The sequence below is a fragment of the Egretta garzetta genome, unplaced genomic scaffold (genome assembly GCF_000687185.1).
Source record: "Egretta garzetta isolate BGI_Z169 unplaced genomic scaffold, ASM68718v1 scaffold411, whole genome shotgun sequence".
NCBI classification, from domain to species: domain Eukaryota; kingdom Metazoa; phylum Chordata; class Aves; order Pelecaniformes; family Ardeidae; genus Egretta; species Egretta garzetta.
Genome location: NW_009258541.1, coordinates 174,144 through 189,096, shown reverse-complemented (window position 1 = coordinate 189,096; position 14,953 = coordinate 174,144). Strand labels below are relative to the sequence as shown.

General features: G+C 39.3%; 1 protein-coding gene across 1 annotated transcript in view; it reads right to left on the bottom strand.

Moving 5' to 3' along the window:
- The window catches only part of AMMECR1 (AMMECR nuclear protein 1), a 49,172-nt gene extending 34,500 nt beyond the window's left edge, over positions 1–14,672 (bottom strand). Inside the window, exons 1-3 of the mRNA XM_009646501.2 lie at positions 14,621–14,672; positions 11,480–11,492; positions 9,709–9,819 (exon numbers count right to left, since the gene is read on the bottom strand). Coding sequence (XP_009644796.1) covers positions 9,709–9,819; positions 11,480–11,492; positions 14,621–14,672 — 176 coding nt within the window. The remainder of the gene's footprint in view (positions 1–9,708; positions 9,820–11,479; positions 11,493–14,620) is intronic.
- Positions 14,673–14,953: the final 281 nt, after the last annotated feature.

Here is a 14,953-nt window from a genome sequence, read left to right as displayed (position 1 = left end):
CCATTGTCACAAGGGCCCTTCCCAATGAAGCTGGGGTTGCAGCTCATGCCAGATGGGGAAGTTCCCAAGAGCTGTGCTCAGCCTCAGCAGAGCACTCCTTAACATCTGTACAAGTTCCTTAAGTTCTTCTGGGAGATATTTATATACTGTACTTCTCCAGCCTGAGAGACTGCTTGCCTGACTATTGACCCTTTATTACAAGTAATCTGTGCTACGGAAAAAAAAAAAAAAAAAAAAAAAAAAAAAATTATTGCATTAGAATGCCAAGCCTAAATTTAAGCATGTGAGCTAACACACTGTGTTGCCTGCACATTACACTTAAAACACAGGCACACGTCACCATTCTGCCCCCCGCAATATCCTTGCTTTAAGAATTGAGTGTTATCAGCCATACTGAAATTGATATTCATGGCCAAAAAACCTTATTCTCCAGTATGGCCAAAAAGCTGTTCTCTGTGTGTTAATTACAACTATATTTAGAAAAGTTTTAATTAAAAAAGTTTTGAAAATTCACATAAAAGTAGGAATCTGTGAGCTTAGAAATTTTTTTTGGATCTACATCAAATATTTCTCAGAAAGTGTTTATTTCCATACTTCCACAGCGTTAGATGCTTTGTGAACTGTATCAACACGTTGTCATCTACTTAGCTAAGAAATCAAAGGACGTTCAATTTCTGTTTCTAAAATAAAGGCTATCACCAACATACACTTGTATGGAGCATATGTATCACTCCATACACTTTTATGGAGTACAGCTGAAAATGGCAAAATTTGAAAAGTGCATCAACAGTTCAAAGGGAAGAGACAAACCTGGAGTGCTTTTGTCTCTAATATTATATTTAAAAATCACGTTAGAAAAAAACCCGAACTGTTATTTTCAGGTAAATATCTATTCCCTCCTACAGTGCACCAAATGAATAATAGAACTTCAGTCATTTGTAAATGATGACATTCCAGACACGTCAACTTCCGCTCCCCGAGATCACATACGCACAAATACGTACATTACATGAGTTGAAACAGTACAGAGCGATGGGGCCTGCAAGACTTTTGGACTAGCTCAGAATCTCCAGTGTGTTTAGGCTTAGATGTCTTCAGACATTCTTCAGCATTTCGTAGGGCTGCTTATGCCCCACCAGAGGTGGATACGCTATTGCTTCTCCCAAGAGCTGTTCTACCACCTCAACCATACAGCTCTGTAGAGGACACAACTTCCCTCTTCCTCCTGTCAACAGGAATGATTTTCAGAAACAGGTATCTGTTGGTACCTCTCTAAAAATACCAGAAAACACTGCTACAGCTTACAAGAGCATTTTAATTCTCATTTCTATGGAAAGAGGTAAATTCAATTTCAAAAGCTTCAACATCTTTGTGCTAAAGTCTACAGAGATAATGAGGGCTTTTGCAGCCTGGTCCCCCACACCCAGTTCATGCTATTTCTTCTTTATACAGTCTTAAAAGGAAGCATCAGAAAACACCTAAACGGAGGAGGTGCTGACAGACTGAAAACTTTAATTGAGACTTCTTTCCCACAGTGCCTCCCACACAAAGCTGCAGAGTTTAAGGATTTTAACAGCTTATAAGCAGAAGAGACAATTCTTCTTCCTCTGACCTCGCTTAATCCCTGATAACTTGTATTAAAACAGTAGATTTCACCAAAAATTAGCTCCTTGAGCCAAACAAAGCCTTGAAGTTTAATTCCACGGGTGAGGTATCTAATATACCACTGCTGCACCTCAATTTCCAGCATCTTAGGAAGTGAGGAACAAATCATGTTAACATCTTTCTGATATTTAGCATGTACAAGCACTGGCCAATATGTGCAGTGGGGAGTTTTCTCCATCACCACCAGACAGCCTTAGCAATAAAGTTGTGGGAAATGTTCCTTACTCTATATTGAAAATAAACATCTACTACTAAGGTGAGATCAGACAGAGAACTTGCCCAGAAGCAGGTAACTGCTACACCAACTTCTTCCATTCCGTCCTAGCAAAGAGTTTCCAAATACGCAAAACCTTTCTTTAAAATGCAACTGCTCTGAGACAACTTCATCTACACCTTTCTCTGCTGCGCGAGCACACAGTCCTACCTTGTGTTCTTCAGCACTGGCCCATAACCCGGTATGTTTTTGTAGTGCTTAAGAAACCAACAGGTCACTGAAAGTCTCAAATGAAAGCAAATTCCATTCTAAAAGATTTTTAGGAAATGTGTTGAAGGCATTCCCTTTAAGAGTATCACACAAAAAGATGAAAAAGGTGACCCAAAACCATGGGATACCAACAACTACCCACACTAGTAATGGAAAAGTAAAGAGTCATGGCAACATAGAGCTTTGCTAGGAAAACCAGGGCGGCCGGTTGCCCTGACTCCACCCGCCCTCCCAAATACTTACGTCAAGTAATATCCAAAAGACAAATACAAATCTGACTTTCAACCAAACTCGTGTTTCAACTCAACTACAACTCTTGTCTTTGAACCTACAGGGTGTGCACCGTTTTCTTAGCATAATAGAAGGAGACTGTGTGGGAAGAACACAAAATGCAGGAGTATCGTGGGAAAGACTAGAGTCGCAAATGACATGGCTCCTCCCCAAAACCCATCTGGAAAGTCTGAGTAACTGCTGGATTTCCCCAGTTACACATATTAACATTCAATCAAATTTCAGGAATATCTGATTTATTCAAAATACCACAAATTACGTCAACTGATGCAAGTTATTTTGCTTGATCATGGCTTTTTCACAGCATGCATTTTATGAGAAGGATATTTCTGAAATGCCCGATTTTTAATGCATGTTTTTTAAAGTAGCATGATGAAGTAAGTATTTTAATTCTGGACAGTTTCCTTAGTGACACCAAATTCTACTGCTGAGACTTTGGACTTAAGACAATCTCAGCAAAACCCCCTCCAAACTTCATTGAGCCACTTTATACAGATACAGCAATTTCGTAAACATTTTGAATTCCTTTTTCCCTAGATGTCCAGTTACCTTTCATAAACAGTCAATTCAGAGAGTAAGTTTATTCCACCAAACGCAGTAATGCACTCCCCTGTGCCAAAGAATTCATATTCTGTAACTCGGTTTTCCCAGAAAAACAGTAAAATGGTTATCAATATTTGATAACCCTGGATCTATTTAAAAAGCTTTGGGAGAGCATCGTTATGCACTCCTCCTTTCACAAAGATAATAATCTAAGGACCATCCTTCCATTTGTAGTGTTTTCCTTTGCTTTCTTTCAGGAAGTGTTGCTAAGGAAACAGCCTATCATCTACTGTTAGGTCCAAGGGTCTAGCAAGGTTTTTCTCAGGAAAAAAAGAGACCAACAATTACGAAAGCGGTATCTTTTTTTTTTTTTTCTTTTTTAAATATAGAAAAGAAAAATTAAGGCAGAATTACTACATCCCCAACACACATAATGTATAAGAAACATATATTCACCAGGGCATGCTCCTTCTCCCTCCTGAACAACATGATTTTATTTTCATTTCATAATTAAATAAGGAGGAAGCATTTAACCCATCATTAAAGCAAAAGTTTGGGGGTTTTTTCCACTTCTAGAGCCAATATTGTATTTAGCTCTGCACTTTGAGAAAAGGCAGCAGACAGTTCTGTTAAGCAGCAATTCCCTGAAATAATGACCTGGCAGTGCGTGCACAAAATCATTACAGACCTGCTTACTGAATTGACTCACATAGGGTAACTAAGCCTGGCTCAATAAATTCAAATTTGCATACTTTGTTTAGAGTTTTTGGTATTGCAAGTTTACATCACAATCCATTTTACTGCTAAGCAATTATATTCCACAACAGATCTGAGGATTTACCCAAATTAAAAGTGGCGGTGTTTGTAAAATAATGTCTATAATAGTTCAGCAAGAAGCTTTCAAGCTTTCTTTGGCTTATATGAAATTTAAAAATACGAATAGGTCCAAGTTTCAGTAAAGTCTCATCTCTATACAGATGACATAGGCAGGCAAAACACATGAGCCTGCACAAAATGTCTGTATGTTAAAATAATTTTCCCTCAATTTCATTAAAGGTAATCAGTCATCATATAAAAATTAAGGTGCTAATACCTACTCTGAACCTCGTGACTCAACAGGAGGGTCCTCCCTATTCTCTGCATCTGTGGTGTCTCTGTGAATCATTCTGACTTGAGCGTAACTTACCTTTCCTTTGTGTACTTCTTCCATGCAGCGATAGAGTGAACCTTGCCATTTTTGAATCTTTAGCTAAGTCACTGTTTTGATTAAAACAAATTGTGTTGAATCACTTTGTTAATCGACTGATGATTGAGTGCTATTAAAATATCCAATTCTGTGATTTGCAATAAAGGCATAAATAAATTCTAAACTGCTACTAAATCAAATTATGTAAAGACACCCATTCACAACAAACACATCCCCCGCCCCTTTCCTCTGCTGCACTTTGTTGGGGGGGGGAGGGGAGGGAGGAGGGAAACAGCATGTGGTCCGGATATGACAACTGTTGAGACTAAAAAACAGAACTCGTTTAAGCCTGTTAGCAAGAGCAAAAATTACCTTTGCGCCTGATTTATACACAAAGGTAAATCAGGCGCAGCACAGGAGCAGACAGGGACAGCGGAGCTAGCATTTAACAGAAGAGTTGAAACACCAAATAATTTTATAAGTTGAAGCCCCACTAAAAACTTAACAACTAACTTGGGTCACAGGGGTAAGTGGGAGTTAGGAGTCACACAGTCCAGATGGTTATTGCCACTGGCTCCTCACATGCTCAGCGGGACGCACGGTTGCCCATCCCACTCAAATAGACACAGAACCATGTCACAGATCTCCCTAAGCACCTATTCTCACCTTGAGATCCTCCCTCTGTTGCTGATCATCCTTTCATAGGGGCAAAATCTGTGCCCTCTGCCTCAATATGTCCATGCAAACTCAGAGGCAACCAGCAGGCCCCTGCTTTTCGTAGAAATGTACAAATGAAAAGGAACCAATATGATGGCTTTAAAGATGATGTTAAACATACAAGAATGGTGAGATGCTAGTGAGTTCAGGCTGTCAAGACTCTACATTGCTCTCTGCAGAGTTTAATTTTGAAAGTCACAGTGTAAGCTTCATCTCACAATTATCAGGCATTTTTCATTGGTGGCCACCAGATGCAGTGTAGTAATAGAATAAAAAAAGCTGACTTTCAGCAGTGGTCTGCTGTAAATCAGAGCCGCAAAACAGAACAGCCTGTGAAGTATTATCAGTGGGCAACACAGAGGCAACAATGTGCTCCAAAATATTACATTAAATGCTATTTGCAGGAATTAATTCTGACTATGACTTCTGTGAACAGTGAAGGCCACAACAAATGGCAAAACCATACATAATTCTCCCAACTCTGCAGTTCAAAAATTGCAGTCAGACACATGAGTATGCCCTGGATCAACGGCAACGACTGTCTACACCCTAGCAACATTGCCTGATAGTAAAGGCTTTGGGAAGTTAGCACCGAGTTGTAGAGGCCAATTACAGGGAAGGTTGAATCTAGGATTAGTAAAAAGAAAGAGGAATTAAACAGAGTAGTAAATTCAGCTAAACACAAGAGGGAAACTGCCCTGTCTACAAATATACTTGCTGCTAGTCTTTAGTAAATAAGGCCAACATCAATATTAAATGTGATCAGTCATTCAATATTTTTCAATTTTACCCCTTAAATTTAAGTTTGCCATACTGTAGTCTTGTAGTTGGACGGTTAACTTCACTGCCTGGAACAGGAGGAAAGGGTCAATGATTTTCACAGAGAGCAGGCAGGCGATATGGCAGCAACAGGGACTAAGACTCTTGAAATTGCTGACAAATACAGAGCAGCAGTCGATGCCACCGGTAGCCAAATCCTCATATGGAATCTACACCCGAATTCAGTTACGAGAAAGTTGGGTTGCAGGTTTCATTTCCTTCAATCTTGTGCTTCTCATCCCAAGCTGCCCTCTTTGTTTTCATTTCTTGGTCAACCACATCTACGCTGTATGTCTGACAGCAGTCATATTTCTCTCAGATGGAATAGTAAGTACAATACACAACAAAAAGAACGATTACATCATATAGTCAGTAGATACAGGCCTATGCTAGTTAAGCAGGGTGGGTTACAAATTAGTTTAAAATTTAAATCCAGTTTTCAGCTATTATGCTAATCCACTTCAGGTTTGGAGTCCTCCAATTTTTCTTCACTGCCTTCTTCTACGACAGAAGGCTCTGTCATAGAACGTCTCCCTTTATCTGCCTCTTCTCTATCATATCCCTCCCCAGATATGTATTCTAGCCTTGATAGGATCAACCAACACAGAGTAAAAACTTAATTTATCCACCTATACTTTCGTAACACTGCGTGTAAAATATGACTTTGAATTACATGAAATGGGTAGAAAAACTAAACAGAAATTAATAAATGAAACAATTTCATTCAAGTGTAAGACAGCAGGAGTTTAAAACTTCAATGCTGAAACCTAGGTCTTACTGCTGAACAGAATACATGAAAAAGTAATTTATCAACCTGTTATGAAATTCTGTGGTAACCTGCTTCCAAGTTCAGTGTATTTTCTTGAAGGAGCTGTAAAACACAAAGTATTTTTCATAATCTGGATTGGTTTCTTTTTACACATTCAGGTGGGATATTCAATTAACACAGTCTAAAGGACTTGTTACATCCTAATATACAATATTCAATACTGTAAAACACCTTGGACAAGGATAGATTTTAATCCAACTAACCTCCTAGTAAAATTATATAAAAATCATTAAATAAAAATCTTTTCATAAAGTTCTGCAGAAGATTTTAATAATACTCTTCCTTTCCCTTGTGTTTCACTAATAAAACTGCAGAGAAAATTGAATTCTAACATGTAGATTTTATTAGGAATACAGTACTCGGATTTAACTATGGGTATTCTCATCCCTCCTCACAACTTGGGCAGATGCATCCAATTAATGATGAATCATTCTACATAAATTTCCTGTTTAGAACATACTGCAATCCCAGCATAACAACCTACAGAGTTCAAAATGGGGAAGAGAAACTCACTTGGTCACACATCATCACCATTTTTCTTTATAGACGCCCAAAAGGTGTTTTTTAAGGATGGGGGGTGCAGGTGGCCCAAGAAAGGAATTGTTCACTTCAGATTCCTAGATGAACTATCATAATGCTATTTTGAAGAAACCACCCTATCGTATGCAGATAGGGATGTATACGCTACACATTGTGTACAACTAGAGATGACTACTAGAATTAAGGAAAATTTGATTTATCGTGATCCTAAACACTACTCAGCCTATTTATAACAACATCATGCGTGAAGGAAATTGAGGATATTTTGATCGCTAAGCACCAGGGTGCACAAGAACACCTGTACCATTTCACTCACTGAAAGTTGGGCCACAATTCCACAGAAGGTGCTGAAAAAGATAAGAACGAACTAGACAACCAACCTGGTTCTGTTTATCCATGCTGTATCTTCAGAATAACTGAAGAAAAGTGCCTCTCAGCGTCAAAGTCAGAAGAGTATCTGCCTGTATCCTCAACTGAAAATTCTGGTCAAGTTCCACTTTCTGAAGTGGAGAGCCCATTCTCATTCTACCTACTTTGTTGATTAATTTTTGCCTTCCCTGAAGTTTTGTTTCCCCTCTTTCAGGAATTGTCATATCTTCTGCAGGAGCCTATTGCCCACATACTGCTGGATCAACCTACAATGTCCTAGTTTCTGATCCCTCCTAGGGAGGCCTGTGGTGCTCCAAACTTTGAAAGTTCACGGACATTTCAAAGGTTCTTCTTTTATTCCTGAAATGCTTTCCTCTGGAAGCTGTGTAGTTGAAAAGACTCACACCATGAAGGAAACTGATCACAGGTAATCATCTTTTTTTTTTTTTTTTAAATAATGATTGATATTTTTTTGTTTGGTTTTTTGCTTGTTTTTAAAACAACAGGAAACATTTTTGGTGCTACAGACGTGAAAAAAGTTCCCCACAAAAGGTCATAAAATCTAATACGCCACTAAATATAGTATTATTTTTTTTAAAAAAAAACAACTGATGGTCTCACAAAGATTTTTGAAAAATAGGTTGGCATATGGTTTCATTTCTCTCATCTTGAAAATTACTGAACTATCCTCTGAATAGCCTAGTATAAACTTCCACAGCATGTGGCCATCACTTAAATACTGCACTGAAAATATTTCAGTTCCCTTTAATTTGCATCACTTTTCATATATTTTGACTTTGGCTTTCAGAGTTAAGAATGCAATGGCAGGAATCATATAAGCATTTTGAAAGGTATGCAAGAGTACAGCACTATTTGATTTGTGAGAATAGAAAAATCTATAAGCAACAAAGACTACCTTTTTGGCTATCATCTTCTTCCTAGTCTTAGGGGGTCATTTTCTGTACAAGCTCATTGTTCTTGATCAGGCACTGTAAAGTGTACACTTAAATGAAACGCTCTCCAGTGCAGGGGGCAAGTTGTTTTTCTTCCAGTCTGCTCACTGATGGTTAAGATTTTAAGGCTTTTACCCTTCAACAGAGAAATTGCATTGAACTTTATTATAAGCTCCTTCTCGTTGACCATTTTGATTGCTGAGCTTTTAAAGGACACAGCCAGAAACATTCCAGATCACATAATAAATAAAACCAACTCAATAAAGGTAACTAGTTCTTTCAGAAGTTTGTAAGGACTCCAGGAGATGAGCAGTTGATTTCTTCAAGCTAAGCAAAGAAGCATGAAATGAAATTCAGCTTGCAACAAACTAAGGACACATGTAAGAAAGAACATGTCCCATTTTAATATTACTGAATACTGGGATTGACAAGGCAGTTTAACAGCAAAGAGAAAGATCCTGTAATGGAGGAAAGCCTCAAATCTATAGTGATCTGGAGGCACCCATTATTTTAAGTGATGACAATTTTAGAGGTCTACGCATGCCAGAATGTAGTTTCTATTTTAAAGCACTATAAACAGTCTATTGTAACTAAGTGGAACAAAATTCCATTGATTCTTTAGAAAATAAACTTAAGAAAACTCTTAGAAAAAACAAGTAGAAAGCTTACTACTAGCTCTAGTGATAAACTTATTAGTTTTCACTCTATGCAAAGGAAATGAAACAATATTAAGGTGAATGAATTTAGGCGTACATCAAAAAATGAAGGATTATGCTGCCAGGGAGTGAAGGATTATCATCACTTACCTCCCTCATCCAGAAGCTTCCCACTCAGGGGCTGGGATGTATCTGAAGAGTAACATGTAATGGAAATTTGTAGCATTAAATTAACTGCAGCTGATTGGAAGCACCTGATGGAGAAGAGGTGAGAATACCTGCTGTTTTAGAAGTGTGAATAGGATAATCCCCAAATCTGACTTTCTGGTCTTCTGCCCTGACATTAACTACTAAGGTTAAAATTTGTCTGAACACTGGAAAAAATACTATCATAGTCAGTTACGATAAGCTACTGGAGAGTAGTTTCCAGGCCAATAAAAAAGGCTCAAGTTATGTTTTTTAACTGAAACCATAGCCTCATGACACCAGTAGTCAAATAACCAGGCAATACACCTAGCATCAAAAGGAGATACAATTTTTCATTGATCAGTACAGTGACACAGCCAAAAAACCCAAAACAAACCAAAGCACACCTATCATCTCCTCAGTAGACTATTTAAATATGTAGGTCAAGGCTACAGAAAACAAAATCTTACCTAGTAAGTGTGTACTCCCTGAGTCCTGAATGCAGGTTCATGGCGGAAAAAGTACCTATGCATCCACGCAATCGTTTATCTCGACCGATCTTCCACGTTACAAACAGTGGGCTGGTTTAGGAAAGAAAAAACAAAACAAAAAAAGACATGATCACAGAAGCAATATTGACAGTCTGTATGAAAGGAAGAAATTCTTTACAATGAGGGTGGTCAAACACTGGAATGGGTTGCCCAGAGAGGGGGTGGAGGCCCCGTCCCTGGGAACATTCAAGGCCAGGTTGGACACAGCTGTGAGCAACCTCATCTGGTTAAAGGTGTCCCTGCTCCCTGCAGGGGGGTTGGGCTAGGTGACCTCTAGGGGTCCCTTCCAACCCAAACCATTCTATGATTATATGAAATTTCAGCAACAGTGCCCTTCCATTTCGGGCAATGGGGGACCAAATCTCTAAGATAACTCTGAGTAGGCCATAGTATTTTAGAAATGCCCTTTGCAATTCTTTTGACTGTTCTAGAAATGTTGCTCGTGTGTTGTAATAGAAAATAAGATTACTGGAATAGTTAATGGACAGAATGAAACTGCTTGGTAACAGATATGATATGCTCAGTGTCCCTCACTGTTACCCATTAGCCTTCTCCTGTGAAGGGGAAAAGCCTTGCCTTAGACATCTGTACACAAGGAACCCTCTACAGAAGGGAAAAATACCCCATCACACCAGCCACTCCTCCACCTGAACACAAATACTTTGGTCCTTAACACTGCTGGCAAGAAACTACCAGAAACCATTGGAAGACAAGAAAGTTTAGGAACACTCTCCAAACTTAAAGAACTGCCCGAGGAAAGGATATTTTCTCCATGAATCCCAAGTTAGTATTTAAGAATCTCAGAAGTGACCAGGAGTGGAGCAGAATCTCTAGCAAGTTGAACACCTCTCAATTATAGGAGTGTGACAGCTACAAAAGAAATACTTCTACTATCAAACAACTTTGTACCAATCTACACATTAAGTTAACAAGACAGAGACAAACCATGCAACTTTTTGGGGCCAAAGTTTTCCTTGCAGGTCTGGCGCACTGCAGCAATATGCAAGCAACAGAAAACCATGCAAACCCGAATTTCTCAAGGGAGTGCACGTGGCTCCTCTCAACTCTAACAAAGATTTCTAATGCGGAGATGAACAGGGGCATACAGAGAAGAAAATCATATAAAATGTATGCTTTTTCAATCCAAGTGGATTACACAAACAAGAGTGCACTTTCCCTTACTGTTAGGCTTAAAAAAATTAATAATGATTTTTTAAAAAGGCATTTCAATTGAACAACTTGACACAGAGTATTCTTGATCACAAATAGGTTCACATTTCTGCAGAACAAGCAACACCACCCCGCTCAACCGCAGAGCACCTCCCCCTAAATCCTGAAGTAAATCTGGTGGTAATTTTTGTGGGAAGTCATACGCCATTCAGGCATAAATATGTATCATTCTTGATATGAAGACTACAGCCACGCTGCACTAAGGCTGACAGAAGCAGGGTGCATCTCTGACATTTAGAGCACCTGCGACCACCACGCGCGCGTTTAAGGATGCACAACTGATTTCTCTCCAGAGCTCTTTGCTCAGGCCCCGCTCTTCAGCTTCATACGCATGCACAAACCAACATGCTGAATTCATCTTGGTTTTCATTGTAGCTGTTTCCTACACGGTGTACTTACTACACAGTCCACAGCTATCGCTATGAAGATCAAGAAATCAATCTAACATGAGGCAACCTACCTCAGGCTAGCACCTGAGAAACAGGAATTACAAAAAGCAAACATAATTACCACATGTGCCTTTAAGGAGGGGAGCACATCCAGACGCATAGACACAGTCAAAAATTCACAAAAAGTCAAGTTGGCTGGATCAAAAAGTAAGAATCTTCTTCCGTCGCTATTCTCAGCTGCAAATAATGAGCAGATTTACAACAGTGCACCGTGAGATTAACAATGCCGCACCGCAAGACAACCTGTGATGACTATGTCTTGTCTGGCTCCTCATCTGAAGGATCAGTAAAAGTATAATCTGCAAGTTTTGCTGTATTTTGTGAAACAGAAGCCCCCTTTCTAGCTATGCTGAGATTCTTAAAATACACTAAGGCTAAGAGCTTTATTATATGAGCAGATCAGTCACTGCGCAACCGCATGAATCTCTGCGCAGTGTAACAGAGGCGGATGTAACTGTCCTGGGGGTATATACCTGGGGGTGGTGGTGGTGGGGTGGACTCTCAAGGAAAAGCCCATATTCCTTTTCTCCTTCCATCCCATTCGCTTTGCCTGGTGTGGCACAAAATATTCATCCTGCAATGGCAGAAAAGAATATGCCTCTTGGTCCCTACAGCACCAACACACCAGCATCCGGTCCTCCCATAAGTTTACAAAACCTGTTATCGCCCGCTGGTAGAGCAGTTTCCTCCTTATTCCATTAAACTGGACAAGTTTCCTTCTTTCAATGATGATGAGTAGAAAAGGAAGCTGAAGTCATCTCTTTCTTTTGGATTTGCATTTCCTTTTATTTCTTTTTGCCCCCTTCTTTTGTCTTTTTTTTTTTTTTTTTAAAGTTGTTTGATAACAACTGAAGAGCATGAAGCCATCGGGGTCTATTACCTAGCATTTAGTAGAACGCAGGTTATTACACTATTCTCCATTCAGGGCAACAAGTGGCATTTTACTAGCATTTTCAAGAAAGGTATCGCAGTTCCCCTAAATGGTATCAAAACAATTATTAGGTCGCAATGGCACTGAAGACACTCTCTCCGCTTGCACAGAAACAAGCCTGAGGAAGATTCAGATCGGACTTTAGGATTATTCTCTTGACCTTTATCTTTGGATTATGAGATTTATTAGCTGTAATACACTTAGTGGAGGCCTATAATTCAGGGAAACATATACGCATTTACTTTCTTGTCAAAATGGAATTCCTTCTAGGATGCATGGTTACTGCTACTTTAAAAGAACACTAGAGGAAAACATCCAGAGACCATCACTGAATGTCAAACAGATTACTGAAACATTTGCGTATGCTTTGAAGGTCCTTGTCAATGAGTACCACCAGAAAAAGTAAAGGTTACATATATATTTTTTTGTACTAGTGGTAGTAGTAGTATAAACATACCGTTCATACTAAATTTAAACCTCTATCCATTGGGTACATGGACCACCACTGGTAGCCATACATACGCTATACATCACAAAATCTGACTATAGGTGTTTTTCCAACCTTTCAACTTCTGTATTCCCCCACACTTGCCTCCCTCTTCCCCAGGGGCCACTAAAGCTATCAGCATGTCTACACAGAAGACACAAGCCTACTGAACGGAGTTACTTTTCTTAATTACCATCACAGATGTCTTCAAAGTCTAACATGGACCAAAGGCTGAGGATTCTGACTCTTAAGATTCAAGAAATAAGGCTTAAAGGGACCCTTCAGGACTCCTGCTATCGTAAGGCGTAATTATATTATACAATTCTGTTCATAAATGATCCACATTCTCCATCTTAAAAATTACTAGAAATAATGGGGACAAACCCCCCAAAATGAAAAATGAGAAGGTTGTCTCAAAATCTCACCGAAGTTCAGAACCTCTGGAAACATTCCAGCTTCCTGCCAAAATGTTTTCCCAGTCAGCTTGTACCTAGTTATTCTTGTGCCAACATTGTCCTTTAGTTTAAATAGGTTTTTTCCCTTCCCGGTTATTATTCCCCAAAGTATTTACAGAAAGAATTCATATGCCTCTTCAGAATTCATTTTGCTGAACTAAATGGGTTGTGTTCATTCGGTTTCCTCTCAAAGGGGATCTTTCCATTCTGACCATCACAGCTCTTCTCTACACCTTTTTCCAGTTTAAAATTTGCCTTCTTGAACATCAGTGCCCAGAACTGTACGCAGAATTAGAGAGGAGGGCCTCGCACCTGCTTCCATCTCTGAACTAGAAACGCTGACTGCTACATTTTGGGATTGATTCTCACAGCCTAATACATAAAGTCGAAGTCTGCCGTTCAAAACCTTACAGAGCATTTCTAGTCTTACAGTAAACAGAGTCAACAGAAAACCTGCTTGCAGAACCTAGGCAAGCTATACAGAGAAAAGAATTTGTTTCTTTTCAGCGATGTTCTTTGGCTTTTTATTGGTATCCTTGGTTTCAGCTGCTTGCCTATTTTCTCCAAACCCACGATGCTTTTCTTGTGTTTTAAAGCCATAAAACCACAAATAAACTTGCCATCTAACATAACTGCAAATCTGAGATCTGAGGCTAAGAGCCAAACTCTACAAATATCAATGTCAAAACCAGCTAAGTAAATACGTATTTTCAACTAGAAAAAAAATACTTAATTTTCATCTGTTATCTGTTTTTCTTAAAATAGAATAGGGAGGGGTTTTAGACCTAAAATGAAAATTTGCACCTCCAGGCACTTGAAAGAAAAAACAGAAGAGAACAGAAGATAAAATCTTCACTAAAAAGCAAAAGAGGCAGCAGACGTGATGCTAGGAGTCCCTTTTTATCCAGTGATGTACAGCAAGGATCTGTATTGCATGCTGGAGAGCCAAGCCCTCTTTTTGCCTAAAGAAGTTTGAACCCACGTATCCCATGAGAATGGGAGAGCATATTGGGGTGAGTGGTCTCACCTTTCTGACTCTGGCTCCCTCTTGACCTAGTATAAAGCTGGGGGGGGTGGGTTGTTGTTGTTTCTTTGTTTAAAAAAAAAACCAAAACAAAAAACCATTCACCAAACCAGATGCTGCGCTTCCCTGGAGGGCTCTAACAACCAGCTTCAAGTAGTTCTCTTACTCAATTTAGGGTGAAGCATCTTCTTAAAAAGCAAAACAGCTCCAAGCTTGGGATTGGGCCCTCTTGAACCAAGAGACTTGTAAACTTACTTGTCCAATGGCTTATCCAGCTTCTCATCGTGGTGCCAGGAACCTCCGACATACCCTGCTGACAGTGTTAGCAACAGGAGCGATACAGAGCACCCCAAACACTCAATAGCTGAAAGTTGGTGGGAGATGTTTCAAATTGTACAGAAGCAGAATGGACCAAATCCAGACCCTCAGAAGCATCTGTAAATATCTTAATCATTCTTCTTTCATATTTTGTGGGGCTTTGTTTGTTTGTGAGCCACACACTGAAAAAATATTTCCATCTAAAACCCTTTGCAGGTACCACAGCAAACTCACACATGACCTGAAGACTTTACGCTTTCCATCCAGCCA